Source organism: Periplaneta americana, chromosome 11 (genome assembly GCF_040183065.1).
Source record: "Periplaneta americana isolate PAMFEO1 chromosome 11, P.americana_PAMFEO1_priV1, whole genome shotgun sequence".
NCBI lineage: Eukaryota > Metazoa > Arthropoda > Insecta > Blattodea > Blattidae > Periplaneta > Periplaneta americana.
The window spans coordinates 5070001-5091004 of NC_091127.1; the positions used below are offsets into that span (position 1 = coordinate 5070001).

The 21004-nt window shown below is 36.5% G+C and overlaps 1 protein-coding gene across 2 annotated transcripts in view; it reads left to right on the forward strand.

The window, feature by feature from the left end:
• LOC138708732 (putative ammonium transporter 1) overlaps positions 1-21004 on the forward strand; it is a 32662-nt gene extending 11658 nt beyond the window's left edge. The window contains exons 5-11 of one of the 2 annotated variants that reach the window (XM_069838858.1): positions 847-1055; positions 7068-7301; positions 10198-10309; positions 10780-10898; positions 14677-14803; positions 18774-18917; positions 20882-21004. In XM_069838858.1, the coding sequence (XP_069694959.1) occupies positions 847-1055; positions 7068-7301; positions 10198-10309; positions 10780-10898; positions 14677-14803; positions 18774-18917; positions 20882-20982 (1046 nt within the window). In that variant the 3' untranslated portion in view covers positions 20983-21004. The remainder of the gene's footprint in view (positions 1-846; positions 1056-7067; positions 7302-10197; positions 10310-10779; positions 10899-14676; positions 14804-18773; positions 18918-20881) is intronic. The other variant, XM_069838859.1, reaches the window with a different exon arrangement.

Here is a 21004-nt window from a genome sequence, read left to right on the forward strand (position 1 = left end):
TATACACAGTATTTAAAGGATGTAATTGAAATTGTGTTATTTGAAGTGTTGTGTCAGTGAAGTGTGTTGTGTCAGTGAAGTGTGTTTGTGTCAGTGAAGTTTTATCGTTTATAGTGGCAGTGCAAAGTATTTGAACAGTGGAATGTTTTTGAAATGTTAGTGAAATCAAGATAGAATCAGTGAAATGTGTCGCAGTTGCAGTACAATGAGTGAGTTGTCAGCGAAATGAGTGTAGTGTTGAAAGGTATTTGTGCAGATATGAACATATACTCGTGGGTTTTAGTTCGAACTTAGGTTTAAGATACAAATTAGATTTATTTTAAATGTTATTTTAAGTGATCGTGCTTCATTTAATTTAGGATGCTCCTTGTTCTTGTTGTTATTATTATTATTATTATTATTATTATTATTATTATTATTATTATTATTATCAGTGTTATTAGTAGTAGTATTATTATTAATGTATTATTAATTGTGTTTATTGTTAATGTTATTAATGGGTGTAATTAGTTACTATTGCTACCAGGTATATACCATTTCAGTGTGAATAAATAACTTACATACACATGATTTCCATTTCCACATAGAGCTAAAGTTACGCCTTAACCACTGTGTACATCACTGACAGCAGAAAAAAAATTGAATCAGTTCCCTTTAATAAGAAGGCTACAGCTAGCCTTTGTTAAACTCGACAATAGTTAACGTACTGTACGAAACTCCACCAGTTCAGATCAACGAAAACAATCTGCTACTCGCTGGATATACTGTAGGACACGCCTGCTTTCAACAGGTATGCTCAAGTTCGAGGAACTCTGCGTTTGATGGTAAACGATTTCTGTGTTTTAGGGATAATTTACCCCATCGTAACGCACTGGACCTGGACAAGCGAAGGCTGGCTCAACAAGCTTGGATTCGTGGACTTCTCAGGCAGTGGGCCCGTGTACTTGCTGGGTGGGGTCTGTTCCTTTATCGCCGCCATCTTGATAGGGCCCAGAATGGGTCGCTTCGGAAAATCCGACTCTGAGAAGCAAGAAATACGTGGACATTCTGTTCCGGTACGTAATATATTTACATTCTCCACATACAGCAGAGTCCGTATAGGTCAGTTTCTATCTGATGCTTTTCCAATTCACTGCGGGCTAAAGCAAGGAGATGCACTATCACCTTTACTTTTTAACTTCGCTCTAGAATATGCCATTAGGAAAGTTCAGGATAACAGGCAGGGTTTGGAATTTAACGGGTTACATCAGCTGCTTGTCTATGCGGATGACGTGAATATGTTAGGAGAAAATACACAAACGATTAGGGAAAACACGGAAATTTTACTTGAAGCAAGTAAAGCGATAGGTTTGGAAGTAAATCCCGAAAAGACAAAGTATATGATTATGTCTCGTGACCAGAATATTGTACGAAATGGAAATATAAAAATTGGAGATTTATCCTTCGAAGAGGTGGAAAAATTCAAATATCTTGGAGCTACAGTAACAAATATAAATGACACTCGGGAGGAAATTAAACGCAGAATAAATATGGGAAATGCCTGTTATTATTCGGTTGAGAAGCTCTTATCATCCAGTCTGCTGTCCAAAAATCTGAAAGTTAGAATTTATAAAACAGTTATATTACCGGTTGTTCTTTATGGTTGTGAAACTTGGACTCTCACTCTGAGAGAGGAACATAGGTTCAGGGTGTTTGAGAATAAGGTGCTAAGGAAAATATTTGGGGCTAAGAGGGATGAAGTTACAGGAGAATGGAGAAAGTTACACAACACAGAACTGCACGCATTGTATTCTTCACCTGACATAATTAGGAACATTAAATCTAGACGTTTGAGATGGGCAGGGCATGTAGCACGTATGGGCGAATCCAGAAATGCATATAGAGTGTTAGTTGGGAGACCGGAGGGAAAAAGACCTTTAGGGAGGCCGAGACGTAGATGGGAGGATAATATTAAAATGGATTTGAGGGAGGTGGGATATGATGATAGAGACTGGATTAATCTTGCACAGGATAGGGACCGCTGGCGGGCTTATGTGAGGGCGGCAATGAACCTTCGGATTCCTTAAAAGCCATTTGTAAGTAAGTAAGTGGTGGCGATTCCATCTACGAGTACATATCTAGTGGGCAAGATTCGATATGGACGTAGAGATATAGGCCTATCTCTTATTCTCATGGATTCTTTTTTTCATTGGTAAGGAGATCGGGCTCGAAGGCTAGCCTGTAGCCTGCACTGGGTTCCTTGTACTTACCGCTTCTACAGAGCGCGGCAATCAAGACTTGACCCTGGTAACGTACGGTACTAGCTTTGTCACTCTCTCACAGCGGGAATTGATAGGCATGGTCACGAAGCAGTGGTCAAGATATATTTTATTTTTGTGTAAAACATAAAAGTCATCTAACGAATTAATCCTCCAACCAGAATGTGTTCCCTGTAGGCAGCTGTTGGTAACATGCAAGTCACTCAGTGAAGCAAGTTGTGTATTAAATTTGTAGTAGTATTCGTCCTGATTGTTTATACTATGCCAACATGTTTAAAGCAGGCGACAGTGCGATAAATAAACCCGTTAAAAAGAAAAAGGGAATAAAAAATAATAATTTGCATACGTGTGAAAAGATTAAGACAGCCATTGTGATGCCCAAAAAAGAACATACTTGGACTGTCTTCCAATAAATGTAAAGAAAATCGTGGATTTGAGAAATTTTCAGGGATATTTACCTAATGAAGAGGAAATTCAAAGTTTCTCGAAGAGTGTGTAATAATTGGGACATAACTGAAGATAGATGAAGTGAGAATCTCCATTCCTCAAACATTTTCTGTGTAGTTTCATAAAATATGTTTTTTCTCGTGTGCCTCAACACAACTTATTAATAATTTAAATATTTCTAACATTTTGTGTATTTGAACAATGTAAGTAAACAAGTTATTGCAACACATATGATACTTAATACATGAAGTCTGAATTTATTAATTTTCTTAATATAAAAACAAAATATTATGCATTACTTTTATAAATCCCTTAAGTCATGAACATTTTAACTTGACTTGCAGCAAATTTAATATTATATAGATGGTAATGGCATGCTTCCGTGACTTATTCACTCAATATTTAACTTTCAGAGCAAAAAATTTTACAAATACATCCTAGTTTATAAATTATTATATATATTTTTTTCGTTTTCCACAAGTTTACAATTCTTCACTTACGGAGCTTAAAAAATAACCGATTCAACTACTACAATGACAACTACCGCAACAATAACTGTTACAATGGCAACTACCACAACAATAACTGTTACAATGACAACTACCACAACAATAACTGTTACAATGGCAACTACCACAACAATAACTGTTACAATGACAACTACCACAACAATAACTGTTACAATGGCAACTACCACAACAATAACTGTTACAATGACAACTACCACAACAATAACTGTTACAATGACAACTACCACAACAATAACTGTTACAATGACAACTACCACAACAATAACTGTTACAATGACAACTACCACAACAATAACTGTTACAATGGCAACTACCACAACAATAACTGTTACAATGACAACTACCACAACAATAACTGTTACAATGACAACTACCACAACAATAACTGTTACAATGGCAACTACCACAACAATAACTGTTACAATGACAACTACCACAACAATAACTGTTACAATGACAACTACCACAACAATAACTGTTACAATGGCAACTACCACAACAATAACTGTTACAATGGCAACTACCACAACAATAACTGTTACAATGACAACTACCACAACAATAACTGTTACAATGACAACTACCACAACAATAACTGTTACAATGACAACTACCACAACAATAACTGTTACAATGACAACTACCACAACAATAACTGTTACAATGACAACTACCACAACAATAACTGTTACAATGACAACTACCACAACAATAACTGTTACAATGGCAACTACCACAACAATAACTGTTACAATGGCAACTACCACAACAATAACTGTTACAATGACAACTACCACAACAATAACTGTTACAATGGCAACTACCACAACAATAACTGTTACAATGGCAACTACCACAACAATAACTGTTACAATGACAACTACCACAACAATAACTGTTACAATGACAACTACCACAACAATAACTGTTACAATGGCAACTACCACAACAATAACTGTTACAATGACAACTACCACAACAATAACTGTTACAATGACAACTACCACAACAATAACTGTTACAATGACAACTACCACAACAATAACTGTTACAATGACAACTACCACAACAATAACTGTTACAATGGCAACTACCACAACAATAACTGTTACAATGACAACTACCACAACAATAACTGTTACAATGACAACTACCACAACAATAACTGTTACAATGGCAACTACCACAACAATAACTGTTACAATGGCAACTACCACAACAATAACTGTTACAATGACAACTACCACAACAATAACTGTTACAATGACAACTACCACAACAATAACTGTTACAATGGCAACTACCACAACAATAACTGTTACAATGGCAACTACCACAACAATAACTGTTACAATGACAACTACCACAACAATAACTGTTACAATGACAACTACCACAACAATAACTGTTACAATGACAACTACCACAACAATAACTGTTACAATGACAACTACCACAACAATAACTGTTACAATGACAACTACCACAACAATAACTGTTACAATGGCAACTACCACAACAATAACTGTTACAATGGCAACTACCACAACAATAACTGTTACAATGACAACTACCACAACAATAACTGTTACAATGGCAACTACCACAACAATAACTGTTACAATGGCAACTACCACAACAATAACTGTTACAATGACAACTACCACAACAATAACTGTTACAATGACAACTACCACAACAATAACTGTTACAATGGCAACTACCACAACAATAACTGTTACAATGACAACTACCACAACAATAACTGTTACAATGACAACTACCACAACAATAACTGTTACAATGGCAACTACCACAACAATAACTGTTACAATGACAACTACCACAACAATAACTGTTACAATGGCAACTACCACAACAATAACTGTTACAATGACAACTACCACAACAATAACTGTTACAATGACAACTACCACAACAATAACTGTTACAATGACAACTACCACAACAATAACTGTTACAATGACAACTACCACAACAATAACTGTTACAATGACAACTACCACAACAATAACTGTTACAATGGCAACTACCACAACAATAACTGTTACAATGGCAACTACCACAACAATAACTGTTACAATGGCAACTACCACAACAATAACTGTTACAATGGCAACTACCACAACAATAACTGTTACAATGACAACTACCACAACAATAACTGTTACAATGGCAACTACCACAACAATAACTGTTACAATGGCAACTACCACAACAATAACTGTTACAATGGCAACTACCACAACAATAACTGTTACAATGACAACTACCACAACAATAACTGTTACAATGGCAACTACCACAACAATAACTGTTACAATGGCAACTACCACAACAATAACTGTTACAATGGCAACTACCACAACAATAACTGTTACAATGGCAACTACCACAACAATAACTGTTACAATGACAACTACCACAACAATAACTGTTACAATGGCAACTACCACAACAATAACTGTTACAATGGCAACTACCACAACAATAACTGTTACAATGACAACTACCACAACAATAACTGTTACAATGACAACTACCACAACAATAACTGTTACAATGACAACTACCACAACAATAACTGTTACAATGACAACTACCACAACAATAACTGTTACAATGACAACTACCACAACAATAACTGTTACAATGGCAACTACCACAACAATAACTGTTACAATGACAACTACCACAACAATAACTGTTACAATGGCAACTACCACAACAATAACTGTTACAATGACAACTACCACAACAATAACTGTTACAATGACAACTACCACAACAATAACTGTTACAATGGCAACTACCACAACAATAACTGTTACAATGACAACTACCACAACAATAACTGTTACAATGGCAACTACCACAACAATAACTGTTACAATGACAACTACCACAACAATAACTGTTACAATGGCAACTACCACAACAATAACTGTTACAATGACAACTACCACAACAATAACTGTTACAATGACAACTACCACAACAATAACTGTTACAATGGCAACTACCACAACAATAACTGTTACAATGACAACTACCACAACAATAACTGTTACAATGACAACTACCACAACAATAACTGTTACAATGGCAACTACCACAACAATAACTGTTACAATGACAACTACCACAACAATAACTGTTACAATGACAACTACCACACGAACTATTACGATCACAACTATAATCATTAATACTATAATCACACAACCACAATCTAGTATATACAGTCACGAAGCTTGAGTTGTTGAGGAACAATAGACTGTGCCAGTTAAAAATAATTTATATCTAAAATAATAGGGTATCTAATCCTAGTTTAAAACAAAAGATTTCATAGCCTCAAATGAAATAAAGTCATAATAAATATTAAGATTTCACCCAAAAATAATAAAATAACCTCCAAAAAACTCTTAACTACTTTAACTAAAAAGATTTACTTATATTCTAATCCGCATTGTCTGTAATGAGGCGATACTAGCGATCCTAGTGGTTAGCAACTATGGATGCATATTCCCTACGTATTGAGCTTCGTGACTGTGACATAACCTGAAATTACAACTACCGATACCTATAACCATAAAACCTACAACATATACTACGAGTAGGCCTACTTTTATCACGAGTCACAACTACAACAACCACAACAATGACAACTGAAAAACATTTAAAGTACTTATATATTATCATTGGAATCGAAAGGACACCAAATTTTCATAGTCTATAAGGAAAAAAAGTAAGATGTGACAATGAAAGAGGGCCGTGGTTTGCTCACACATTGATAGCAACTGCTTCGAAGTTGACAGGGATCGGGGGCATGCTGATCATCGTGGGGTTCCTGTCCTTCAACGGAGGTGCGCAGGGCTCCATCGCGAACCCTGGAGACGGCGCGATTGTGGCCCACGTGACCATCTGCACGCTGCTGGCTGCGAGCGGCGGAGCAGTTACCATCCTGGCCTGCGCCAAGCTGGGCCTCTTCGGGACAGCGGCCTGGAGCTTCAGCCTCACGCTCAACGCAGCGTTCACAGGCATGGTGAGGAAGAGCGTACTGTTCCACGCCAAGTTGGAGTCAAGTAGCAACTAAACTCATGGTTGCCAACAGAGAGAAATGTATCCCAAGGCAAAATTAATTCCCTCTTCCTCTTCCTCCTTCTCCTCCTCCTCATCATCATAATTATTATTATTATTATTATTATTATTAGGCCTACTACTACTACTACTACTACTACTACTACTACTACTATTACTACTACTACTACTACTACTACTACTACTACTACTGTTTTCCAATTCACTGCGGGCTAAAGCAAGGAGATGCACTATCACCTTTACTTTTTAACTTCGCTCTAGAATATGCCATTAGGAAAGTCCAGGATAACAGGCAGGGTTTGGAATTGAACGGGTGACATCAGCTTCTTGTTTATGCGGATGACGTGAATATCAGCGTATTCCGAATCTCACCGAACCGGTGGACAACAATGACGTCACGCTGCAGCGAAAAGGAACAAAGCTGCTGGAAGGTTCGATGCTGTACAAGTTGTCTGTGCTACGCTAGCAAGATTTTCCGAAATTTCCATACTGTCATTTCGTTCAAAGATAAGAGAGCATAAACAATTTATTTCTTGAACCGGTAGTAATAACTGGTCCGTTGACATGTTCGCTCATAAGCCATTAACGTATAGTTTTTTACGTTGTGCTCATTACAAACAATACAGCAGAACACACCGCCATGACACAACAGTGCACGATGTCATTCGTCTGCTAATTCCCGCCCTATACAAGAACCAATCAGATTCACTGATGGAGACTGCCACCACCTCTGCAAGCTGATGGCACCGGTGCGACACCGGTGGAGCATCAATGACGTCATCGTTGAAATTCGGAACACCGTGATGCCATCAGATTGCTCAGCGATGAGATTCGGAATACGCTTTATGTTAGGAGAAAATCCACATTCTATTAGGGAAAAAACGGAAGTTTTACTTGAAGCAAGTAAAGAGATAGATTTGGAAGTAACTCCCGAAAAGACAAAGTATATGATTATGTCTCGTGACCAGAATATTGTACGAAATGGAAATATAAAAATTCGAGATTTATCTTTTGAAGAGGTGGAAAAATTCAAATATCTTGGAGCAACAGTAAGAAATATAAATGACACTCGGGAGGAAATTAAACGCAGAATAAATATGGGAAATGCCTGTTATTATTCGGTTGAGAAGCTTTTATCATCCAGTCTGCTGTCAAAAAATCTGAAAGTTAGAATTTATAAAACAGTTATATTACCGGTTGTTCTTTATGGTTGTGAAACTTGGACTCTCACTTTGAGAGAGGAAGATAGGTTAAGGGTGTTTGAGAATAAGGTGCTAAGGAAAATATTTGGGGCTAAGAGGGATGAAGTTACAGGAGAATGGAGAAAACTGCATCGCTTTCAGGTGAATGTACGTTGCCAAATTTATAAAAGAAGTCTGTGAAAGTTGCGGGAAGTTTAAATTACACCATTCGAATATTATAGATTTCCAGTATTTCACTTATTTACTTACTTATTTACTTATTGGATTTTAAGGAACCCGGAGGTTCATTGCCGCCCTCACATAAGCCCGCCATTGGTCCCTATCCTAAGCAAGATTAATCCATTTTCTATCATCATATCCCACCTCCCTCAAATTCATTTTAATATTATCTTCCCATCTACGTCTCGGCCTCCCCAAAGGTCTTTTTCCCTCCGGCCTCCCAACTAACACTCTATATGCATTTCTGGATTCGCCCATACGTGCTACATGCCCTGCCCATCTCAAACGTCTGGATTTAATGTTCCTAATTATGTCAGATGAAGAATACAATGCGTGCAGTTCTGTGTTGTGTAACTTTCTCCATTCTCCTGTAACTTCATTCCTCTTAGCCCCAAATATTTTCCTAAGCACCTTATTCTCAAATACCCTTAACTTCTGTTTCTTTATCAAAGTGAGAGTCTCCAAGTTTCACAACCATACAGAACAACCGGCAATATAACTGTTTTATAAATTCTAACTTTCAGATTTTTGGACAGCAGACTGGATGATAAGAGCTTCTCAACCGAATAATAACACGCATTTCCCATATTTATTCTGCGTTTAATTTCCTCCCGAGTGTCATTTATATTTGTTACTGTTGCTCCAAGATATTTGAACTTCTCCACCTCTTCAAAAGATAAATTTCCAATTTTTATATTTCCATTTCGTGCAATATTCTCGTCACGAGACATAATCATATACTTTGTCTTTTCGGGATTTACTTCCAAACCTATCTCTTTACTTGCTATAAGTAAAATTTCCGTGTTTTCCCTAATCGTTTGTGTATTTTCTCCTAACATATTCACGTCATCCGCATAGACAAGCAGCTGATGTAACCCGTTCAATTCCAAACCCTCTCTGTTATCCTGGACTTTCCTAATGGCATACTCTAGAGCGAAGTTAAAAAGTAAAGGTGATAGTGCATCTCCTTGCTTTAGCCCGCAGTGAATTGGAAATGCATCTGACAGAAACTGACCTATACGGATTCTGCTGTACGTTTCACTGAGACACATTTTAATTAATCGAACTAGTTTCTTGGGAATACCAAATTCAATAAGAATATCATATAAAACTTCTCTCTTAACCAAGTCATATGCCTTTTTGAAATCTATGAATAAGTGATGCACTACGACATTAAAGAATAAAAATAGTCATGCATTAGCGGAAATAAGGTTGTCCTATTTATAATGTCTCTGAAAGTATTGTTCATGTCATAGCCTACGTTTAATTTTATTTTACGTCAAGAAAATTATAAAATTCTTACTCATATCCCATCTATTTCACAGCCTTCACTTCAGGCTATGTTTCCATTCCGTCTACGCCACTATCATCATTACCTAAAATATTCGAATGCTAGTCTTCGTAAGCATTGTGTTGCAGGTATCCGTGTGCGCAGGAGTCAACAAGATGGAATTCTGGGCTTGTTTCGTGACCGGAGTCATAGCTGGGCTCACATTCATACTCCTGCACTACTTCGTGATCTTCTGCAGAGGTCTGTAGCTCTTCTCAAGTTCCTCACATTATTTGTAAGTGTAAAGCACGCTGCCAACTATAGGCTCATTCACAATGAAAATTAAACATAACGTAAGCGTTAACTTAAGAATATAAACGTTACGGCAAAATCAAGAAGTCATACCATCATTCACGATGGGAACATAAATATAACAGCCAACATACTTGGTAACCATGGAAACATAACAACGACGCCATTTCCTCATATTCTGTCGAATACTTCAGCGCTCCACGATTGTGTTCTGTTTGCAAATCACGTAAGAATAAGCATGAAAGTTTGGAGTTTGCAAACTTTCATGTTAACGTCTTACGGTAATGTTTATGTCAATGCTTATGTGAATCATTGTGAATGATCCCATTTGGTAGCCAGGGCGCAAACTTCTGTGTTTATGTTAGGTTATGTTTAATTTTCATTGTGAATGGACCTTAACTCTCTGTGACTTGTTGCAGTCGACGACCCCCTGGATGCTGCGGCAATCCACGTCGGAGGCGGCTTTTGGGGCCTCGTGTCTGCGCCCCTTTTCAGCCACGGAGGAATCGTCTACGGGGCCACTAGAGAGTCCGCCTTGGTAATGATGAAAACATCAACTTTGAACTGATTCGTCTCCTTTGTTAACATCCACAGCCTGTGATCTTCCTCATATAGAAAATTATCATTTTTATCACAAGCTATCGGATTTTACAAGTTTCTAAGTAGAGAATTTATAATTTCAAACAAAATTGTTGTGATAGTAATGCTGAACTAGCTATATCTATTTAAGCAAAATATTGTGTGCACGGGCGACAAATTATTGAACGACATTGTTGTCGTTACAGTGTGTTGAGTAAGTTTGATTCAGTGTGTGTACACAGGCAACGACGCAACAAAACTGTCTGAGCTGTTGAAAGAGTTGTGGAGTGTCTACAGCAGTGATGTCAAAGCAAGCGCATTTTTCTGACCTTGACGTCGTGCGCGGGCAGCAAGCGCTAAATATGGAAAGAGGAAGGGTTGTGTATATGAATAAGCAGCCTGTTGGATTAAGAAAACAGTGGTGCACAAACTTCAAACGGAACGTGAAATTTTATGTCGTTATTTTTATATGGCTTCTTTCTGTTTAATATTATCTATATTGTCTGCAAAACAAAAGTACTAACACTGATTTCTTAATATTGCACTTGTGTTTTAAATCTTAATAACATGATAGAGAGTTAAGAAGGAATATTCACTTAAATTCCATAGTAGTATAATATTATACTGTATTAAGTGGATGAAACACATCATTCATAAAGAAAGTGATATTCCAAAGAAAGAGATTGAGTATGACATGATAAGTTGGAATTTATATTGGTGGTATCTTTAGCCTTACAAAAGTAATCAATAAACTAATCAAAACAATATTACAGTACAAAGCAAAGTTACCTAGGTACTGTATCTGTTTTAAGTGTAACTAATATTGCATAACAAAACTCTTATCGCATTATGCTTTTAAGGTGATATTGGTGAGCAACTTCCTATCATCAGAATATTAAATTATTTTCTCGAAATCTGCTGAAGCTATAGAGCTGACATTTTTACAACACATGGGCACGTATCTTTTGCTTATGATGTAACAGTAGTTGCTTTGTTAATTCATTTCCTTACAAACAATTTCCAAGCGAATATTTTCAAAATTTTCAATACACTATCTTCAGTAATACGTATATACGGTATACCTAATAGATTTACGAAGACAAATAAATAGGCCTATATCTGAAAATTTCTATAAAAAAGTTGAAAAAATATTTCTTTTGAATAAAAAAATCAAACTTGTGAAAAATGAGCATTAAAATTAAAACTTACATTCTTATAATGCACTTATACTTCTCAAACAAATCTAAAAATTACCATGGATACAGTTTTAATAAGTTCTCTTTCCTTTATCTATTGAATTAGTGGTGGCCATCCCTGAATATAGCTCGACCAAGCGGCATATACTACCTCTTTCGTCTGTCTCTTTCCTTTCCGCTGTAAAGCGCTCAGGCTCTCCTGGGCTCTAAAGCGCGCGCTTGCTCCTGTGGGCATCAATTAATATGACTGTTCTACAGCAATGCGACGACTAGGATGTAATCAGATTGGACCCGTATACCGGCAACAGTTCTGTCGACAGACCGACGATCTCTAGTTATTTCTCTACAGTTTCTTTCTTTGTTTCATAGATTATTTTCTTTATGAGAAGGGACGACGAATTTTAGCAATGTCTAGGGGCGAGACTACTCATAAACCCAACACAATATTATCCAACAACGTTTAATAAATAAAATCTTGTTCAACAATTTTCCGCCTGTGTACACATAGCCTAAGCATTTTCAGAATTTCAGGTCGTCTTCTAAGCTAACAAAATATAATAATTTTTGGGCATTTTAAAGTTGCAATACAAAACATAGTTGGTTACCATTAAAAAAAAAAAAGAAAGTTGACTCTAATATCTTGAAAACTGTTTCATGTACAACAAATATACCAGGTGTATCAGATGTCCCTTTCGATGTAATTTGAATTGCAATGGTCGATTTGTGTATATCTGAAATATTTCACACGCTAGAGGAGGTGAAAGAGTTAAGTGGGACTCTCTGTATGTGTGTATGAGTGTACCACATGAATTTCATTTGTCATCAAGTTCTTATATGTCAAGAATTTAGACTATTTGGCTGTTTACCAACTATTACTTCTATCTCATAAAATTACAGTGTATATTACTAGGAACACTTAATTTTTTTTTCCAGCGTATTCGACGTCACAGCTCTATCTATACCAATATGTATTTACTGATTCCAAATTAGTGTAATAGGCCTATTGCTTGTCTCTTTTCACTGATTGGTACTGTGGTTGGTTTATGTCGAACTATTTTCCTACTTCATCATCATCATCATCATTATTATTACTCGTATTATTATTATCATCATCACTATGCATCATTATTATTTACCATTTATTCTTAGGTACTTACAATGTAACATCATTATAGTTATCTGTATTGTCATTGTCATTATTATTATTATTATTATTATTATTATTATTATTATTATTATTATTATTATTATTATTATTATTAGAGCGGTGCAGACGGAGCACATGACAGACAGAATGGCATCATAGCAAGGGTTCCGACGTTACTTGGCGTGTTCCCTGTGTACAAGGGACTGTCAGGTACACGATGTGTTGACGTACAGACGACACAATAGAAATGACACAGTTCTCTAACGTTTCTACAATTAATTTCCTACAGATACTTTAGTAAGATTTCAAAATTACAAAACTAATTAACCATTTCATCCTAAACAAACAATATACTGTATACATGTATGATTTCATACAGAACGCAAACAAAATCACTGTTTATTTGTAACGGGTTCATGATATTCTATTCGCAAAAGCACTTGAACAATTGTTTTTTGTTTTTCCTTTTCTTTACAATGACTGTGATTTATTAATGCACATATGATACGTTATCTGATTTCTTCCAAATATTGTTACAGTGCACAACAAATGACATTTGTACGTTATTAACAGAAAACGATTGTCGTCTATCTGATAGCATGGCCTTATATGTGGAGAAGCTTCTTTCTACGTCTGTTGAGACAACTGGGGCATACGTAAAATCCTGTAAAACATTTTTTTTTTCAACTTCTGTTAGTTCTTCAAAGGAATCCTTATCTCCAGAAATACTGTCACTAATCTTTCAGAGTTTATAATATCCACCATTTTTTTCAACTTATTTGTTATTTTCGCAGATATTATTTTACAAATTTTATCGTCTACTTGAGTCACTTTCTTCCAGATATTTCGCAGTAGGGAAATCTGATCAACCAGTTTTGTACCAGACTTTTCTAAAGCTGTTATACAATCACGAATAAACCCGTAATTCGATTCAATGTATTCCAATTTGTTTTATGCTTGAATCAATTAACAAAAATATCACCATATTCGGAATTAAGTCTCTTAACTTTGCCGAACGAATTTGCTCCGCCTTAGGCATCGTAACACTAGAACCGAACTGTTCTTGTTTCTTCAGTACTGACGTTAGCTTTACTACGCTGTACCTACTGCTTGCAGCTATCCTGTGTACCGCAGAGTCAGACCTCTGCAGGTACACAGGTGAATTTACAACCCTTGCCCTGTTGCCGGTGTGTCGAACAACTGCTATCTTTGCACTGCTCTAATTATTATTATTATTATTATTATTATTATTATTATTATTATTACGTTTCACTGAAACACTATTCAAATGTTTAATGCAATGTCTCTTGTAATTCATTATTTTAAGTTATAAAATAACTCAATATATAGTACAATATTATTATGCTGAAAACAATGAGACTTTGAAATTTCAGTTTTTAGCGTATAATCTGATTGGTGCTCTCGCCATCATCGGTTGGGGAGTTGTCACGTCTTGCATCATGTTCGGGATATTGCAGCTGCTGGGAATACTTCGAGTTACAGAAGAGGAGGAAAGAGTAGGTACGTACTGTGCCTCACAATCGTCCTGGGTTCCTTACTATCTGCGACAGCGCTATGACATGGACCACGACAAGGATCACGATAGGGACCACGGCATGGACCACGATATGACACCAAGACGAGGGACGCATGATTAGATTATGTATTACTTAATTAAATATATTTACTTTCGTATCTTACACGTGCCAATCATTTTGTAAATTCTGGTATTTATTAAGCGATGTGTACTCGTATCCTAGGCAACTCAAGATAAAAGTGTAAACTACATACATAACTAGAGCCCTGCCTTTAGTCACTTTGGATACAAGTTAGGTATTAGTCGAGCATTTCTAACCTCGCGCGCCTGGCCGCGAAACCAGGTGGCCCGGGTTCGATTCCCGGTCGGGGCAAGTTACCTGGTTGATGTTTTTTCCGGGGTTTTCCCTCAACCCAATCCGTACAAATGCTGGGTAACTATCGGTGCTGGACCTCGGACTCATTTCACAGGCATTATCATCTTCATCTCATTCAGACGCTAAATAACCTAAGCTGTTGATAAAGCGTCGTAAAATAACCGACTATAATAAAAAAAATGTACAGTATATAACATTCTTTTTCGTACAGCCCTTATGTATGTTTTAACTGTCAAATAAGATAAAAATTTTGTTTCCTTCTTTACATATATAATTGTGTGTAGTTTATTCATAATATTCGCTACTAGATTTAATTATAATGTATCTTTAAAACATTTGTTGTTATTTTAAAAAGAAATCTCCATTATTCGTTGTGTTGAATATGCAACTTTTCTGTTCGTACACTTACAAGTCTTGCCCTATCTCACCGTTCCAAAATACACTAACCGGTTCGTGCTTGCTACTGCTGAGTGGTGGCTTCCCTTGTTTACATTTTTACAAGCATGACAGTAGTGTACGAGATGGCGAAGCGAAAGCAGCTTTCAGAAGATCTGAAGAAAGTTATTGTTCAACTTGCCCTTAAAGGCAAGTCTTTACGGGAAATAAGTAAAATTGTTGGACATACACATTCAATAGTTCAAACAAACAGATTTAAATATGATGGGTTTTGGAAGAATTTTAGGCGAAAACCAAAAGAAAGAATATTAAATGAAAGGGACGAAAGATACATTGTACAACAAATTCGACGTGACCCTAGATTAAGTGTTGAAAAACTGTGTTCACAAGTCCAACACACTATAGGAAAAGAAATTTCTAACTAGACCAATCGTCGTGTACTGTGAAAACACGGGTATATCGTGGCAGGGTTCCACGTAAGAAACCTTTTATTAGTGAGTCAAATAAAATAAAAAGACTTCTATTTGCAAACCAACACGTTTCTAAAGAGGAGGACTATTGGTATCATGTAATATGGTCCGACGAGACGAAGATAAATCTTTTCGGCGCAGATGGTTGCAACAGACTGTGGAGGAAGGCAAACTCTGCCTTTAGAAAAAGAAAATCTATTCCTACTGTAAAACACGGAGGTGGTTCCATCATGATATTGGCCTGTATGTCTTCCTCTGGAGTCGGAAACGTACACTTCATTGATGGAATTGATGGAATTAGTCGCCCTGGTTGGCAAGTTGGTATAGCGCTGGCCTTCTATGCCCAAGGTTGCGGGTTCGATCCCGGGCCAGGTCGATGGCATTTAAGTGTGCTTAAATGTGATAGGCTCATGTCAGTAGATTTACTGGCATGTAAGAGTACTCCTGCGGGACAAAATTCCGGCACATCCGGCGACGCTGATATAACCTCTGCAGTTGCGAGCGTCGTTAAATAAAACATAACATTGATGGAATTATGGATAAAATGACGTACACAAGTATTCTTGTGAAAAATTTGAAAGAAAGCGCTAAAAAAATGGGCTTCCAGGGTAGTTATGTATTTTAACATGATAACGACCCTAAACACACAGCCAAAATCGTCAAGACCTGGCTCATTTTGAACGTTCCCCATCAACTCAAAATGCCACTTCAATCAGGGGATTTAAATTCTATCGAACATTTGTGGTCAATTTTGAAAAGGAAGCTACGAAATAGCAAGGTAACATCCATTCCGGAACTCAAAAGAATAGTGGCAGAAGAATGGCAGAATATCACTCCAGAGGTTTGCAAGAAACTTGTCTCTTCAATGAAAAGAAAATGTGAGGAGATTTTTAAAGCCAAAGGATATGTTAAAAGATATTAATTTTGTGTAATAGTTGGCAATTAAGACTTTGAAAAGTACAAAATGATTAGATGTATGAAGAGAAAAGTTGCATCAAATGTGCACATTTTTTTTTTATTTTGTATGTTTATTTATAGTATTTTATTTTTTTATTTTAGTATTTATTTATTTAACCTGGTAGAGATAAGGCCGGCAGGCCTTCTCTGCCCCTCTACCAGGGGATTACAACTATAATATGAACAATAAAATTACAATTAACATTAAATTTACAATTGCAATTACAATAAAAATTGAAGTACGACAAGATTACCTGATTAATGAAAGCTAGACATTTTATCATAGAAGTTAAGAACAAAGAATATTTTTGTATTTACTAAATTACAAATTAAACCTACAATAACAAAATTCTATAGTGATGAAATTACCGGATATTGAAATATTTTGTGATAGATTAAGAGAACTATTTACAAGAAACCATGTCTGAACGAGTCTCAATTACTGACCAAGTGCCTAGTAAGTTTTCGTTTGAATTCAATTTTATTTCGACAGTCCCTGATGCTAGCAGGTAGCGAATTCCAGAGTCTTGGCAGGGCTATTGTGAAAGAAGATGAGTATGAGGAGGTGCGATGGGATGGTATTGTTAGTATTGTTTCATGACGAGAGCGTGTGTTCAGATTATGGTGGGAAGAAAGGTAAGTGAAGCGAGACGACAGGTACGAAGGAATAGAAGAGTTCAAGATTTCGAAGAGAAGGAGAAGTGAATGTATTATATTATATTATATTGATTTGAAAAATTTGATGACGCTTATTTTATATCCTGAAAAGAAGATATTGTTTTTTCATATTTTAATTTAACCCATTAAAATAAATTATATTTACGTTAACAAAATTATATAATTTCAATAACAATATTACTGTACGACCAATATTGTTACATACTCATGCGACAAATTATTATTTTACAAGACTCAATAAGAATAAACTATTTCTTTTAAGTCAAACAAATATTATTTTTACAATAAATACATTGCAATTACATACTGTAGACGTCGTACAGGTTGGAATTATTAGTTCAAAAGACATACATCTTATAAAACAAAACTATATCTTCTATGAACTTTACGAGCGTCTATGCATTACAAGGAACTATCATAAACATTTTGAGATTCCCTTATACGAGCTACCACATTTTCATACCAGGGCAGTAAATGATATCTACGTAATGTTATTGCAAAAGGAAGTTTTCTTTCTGTATATTTTTCCATGAATTCTTGACTATTTTCCATCTTTTCAAGTGGAATATCCGCTAATACCAACATTTCAAACAAGTCATGGTAAAATTCAGACCGATTAGCGGGAAAGTCGGAACTGGAAAGCACGTTTCCATGTTTTTTGGACAATTCTTTTACACGTGTAACATGTGTTTTAGTGTTGCAATTTTACTCTATAAAACGCCGTTTGTTGGTTTTTATTTTTATGTTACATACCTTACAGAAAATGTTTTCTTCTTCCTGCGTGAAACACTCGTTACCAAATTCTTCTATCAGAGCGCTGATCGTCAAGCGCCTACCGTTGGTTTGTTTTGGCATGTTGACAGCGTACTTCATTCACTGAACAGCACAACGCAACTGTGCAGGTAGGGGTGGTGCACGGAGCTATACTCTATATACACGTACACTGCTGGGGGTTGCTTGGAGCGTTTGGGTGACCAAAGGCAGGGCTCTAAACATAACTTCTGACTGGCGATTATAGTGACAGGTTTCAGTCGTTTTCCCTGTATTACAACTCATCAAATTTTAAATGAATTCCAGGGCTAGATATATCCATGCACAATGAGCCTGGATATCACCCCTTGGGATGGAACACATTCCCTCCTGTATCGTCATCCCCGTCGCCACAGGCAACGCCAGACCTACAGCCAATCCGCACCCAACACAGAGGCAGATATAGCAAAAGTAAGTTAAGTTCAAACTCCTTGTGAAACATTCCCCATTTCCCTCCTTGATAATTTATTAAAACTGATATAATTAATTATGAATGCTAACTTTCTTATAATCATACTTACTTACTTACTGGCTTTTAAGGAACCCGGAGGTTCATTACCGCCCTCACATAAGCCCGCCATTGATCCCTATCCTGAGCAAGATTAATCCAGTCTCTACCATCATATCCCACCTCCCTCAAATCCATTTTAATATTATCTTCCTATCTACGTCTCGGCCTCCCTAAAGGTCTTTTTCCCTCGGCCTCCCAACTAACACTCTATATGCATTTCTGATTCGTCCATACGTGCTACATGCCCTGCCTATCTCAAACGTCTGGATTTAATGTTCCTAATTATGTCAGGTGAAGAATACAATGCGTGCAGTTCCGTGTTGTGTAACTTTCTCCGTTCTCCTGTAACTTCATCCCTCTTAGCCCCAAATATTTCCTAAGAACCTTATTCTCAAACACCCTTAACCTATGTTCCTCTCTCAAAGTGAGAGTCCAAGTTTCACAACCATAAAGAACAACCGGTAATATAACTGTTTTATAAATTCTAACTTTCAGATTTTTTGACAGCGGACTGGATGATAAAAGTTTCTCAACCGAATAATAACAGGCATTTCCCATATTTATTCTGTGTTTAATTTCCTCCCGAGTGTCATTTATATTTGTTACTGTTGCTCCAAGGTATTTGAACTTCTCCACCTCTTCAAAAGATAAATTTCCAATTTTTATATTTCCATTTCGTACAATATTCTCGTCACGAGACATAATCATATTGTCCATAAAATGTTAACAGCCATACAAAAGGAATTTATTCTTCTACCTATCACTAGACATCGGTAAGGTTCCCTTTTATTACCCATATTACTCATACCAGTGTTTATTTGTATGGTTGTGAAACTTGGACTCTCACTTTGAGACAGGAAAAGAGGTTAAGGGTGTTCGAGAATAAAGTCCTTAGGAAAATATTTGGGGCTAAGAGGGATGAAGTTACAGGAGAATGGAGAAACACAGAACTGCACGCATTGTATTCTTCAACTAACATAATTAGGAACATTAAATCCAGACGTTTGAGATGGGCAGGGCATGTAGAACGTATGGGCGAATCCAGAAATGCATATAGTGTGTCAAGAAATTAAATTACAACATCGCATACAGAACAAATAACACTCTACAAAAACATCTCAACACACAAACAACACAAACAAACAAATACATCCACACAGGCGTATACAAACTCAAATGCAACACCTGCAACAACTTCTACATAGGACAGACAGGCAGATCATTTCAAACACGTTACAAAGAACACATCACAACCATATCAAAATTACAAAACACCTCCACATATGCAGAACACATCACAAATGCTAACCAAACATACAGAGACATCAACACAGACATGGAAATTCTACACATCCAACCAAAAAGCCAGAAACTCAACACACTAGAACAATCCGAAATATACAGACACACAAAAACACATCCAAATGAAATTCTCAACACACAACTCAATTTCAGAACATACACACTTTTTGACTCCACATTACACTACACAAACACACCCCACAGGAAACAAAACAAAAGGCGCCAAGACCAGCAACAGCCAGTTCTGAAGATGGCCAATAGCAGGCCGAAACATGTTAAGCAGGTAACGTAAAATTTAACACGAGAAAAACACAAAATACGTTCTTTACTGTCTTAACTTTATTAGGAAATTTCCTGGCTGACTAGTTTCGAAGCGATAACCTTCATTGTCTAAAGCCTGATTTACAGCATTGTGGTCTACTCTACGTTATTGAAGTGTATTTCTTGTTCAACTTCGTTATTAGCTTCTAATTACTATTGTGTTTAATTTTCAGTTTTCTCTCAGTTTACATCACGTATTTGAGAATACAACTGTAACTGAAATTCGCTTCCATTTCAACAGGAAACAAAGCTGACAGACTCAGACCTGCAGGGTTCATGAATCCTGTCTTCGTTGACCCAGAAAACGATGAAGACTTGCCGCATAGTTCTTCCAGAATGTGAATCATATGATTGGCTCAGGAAA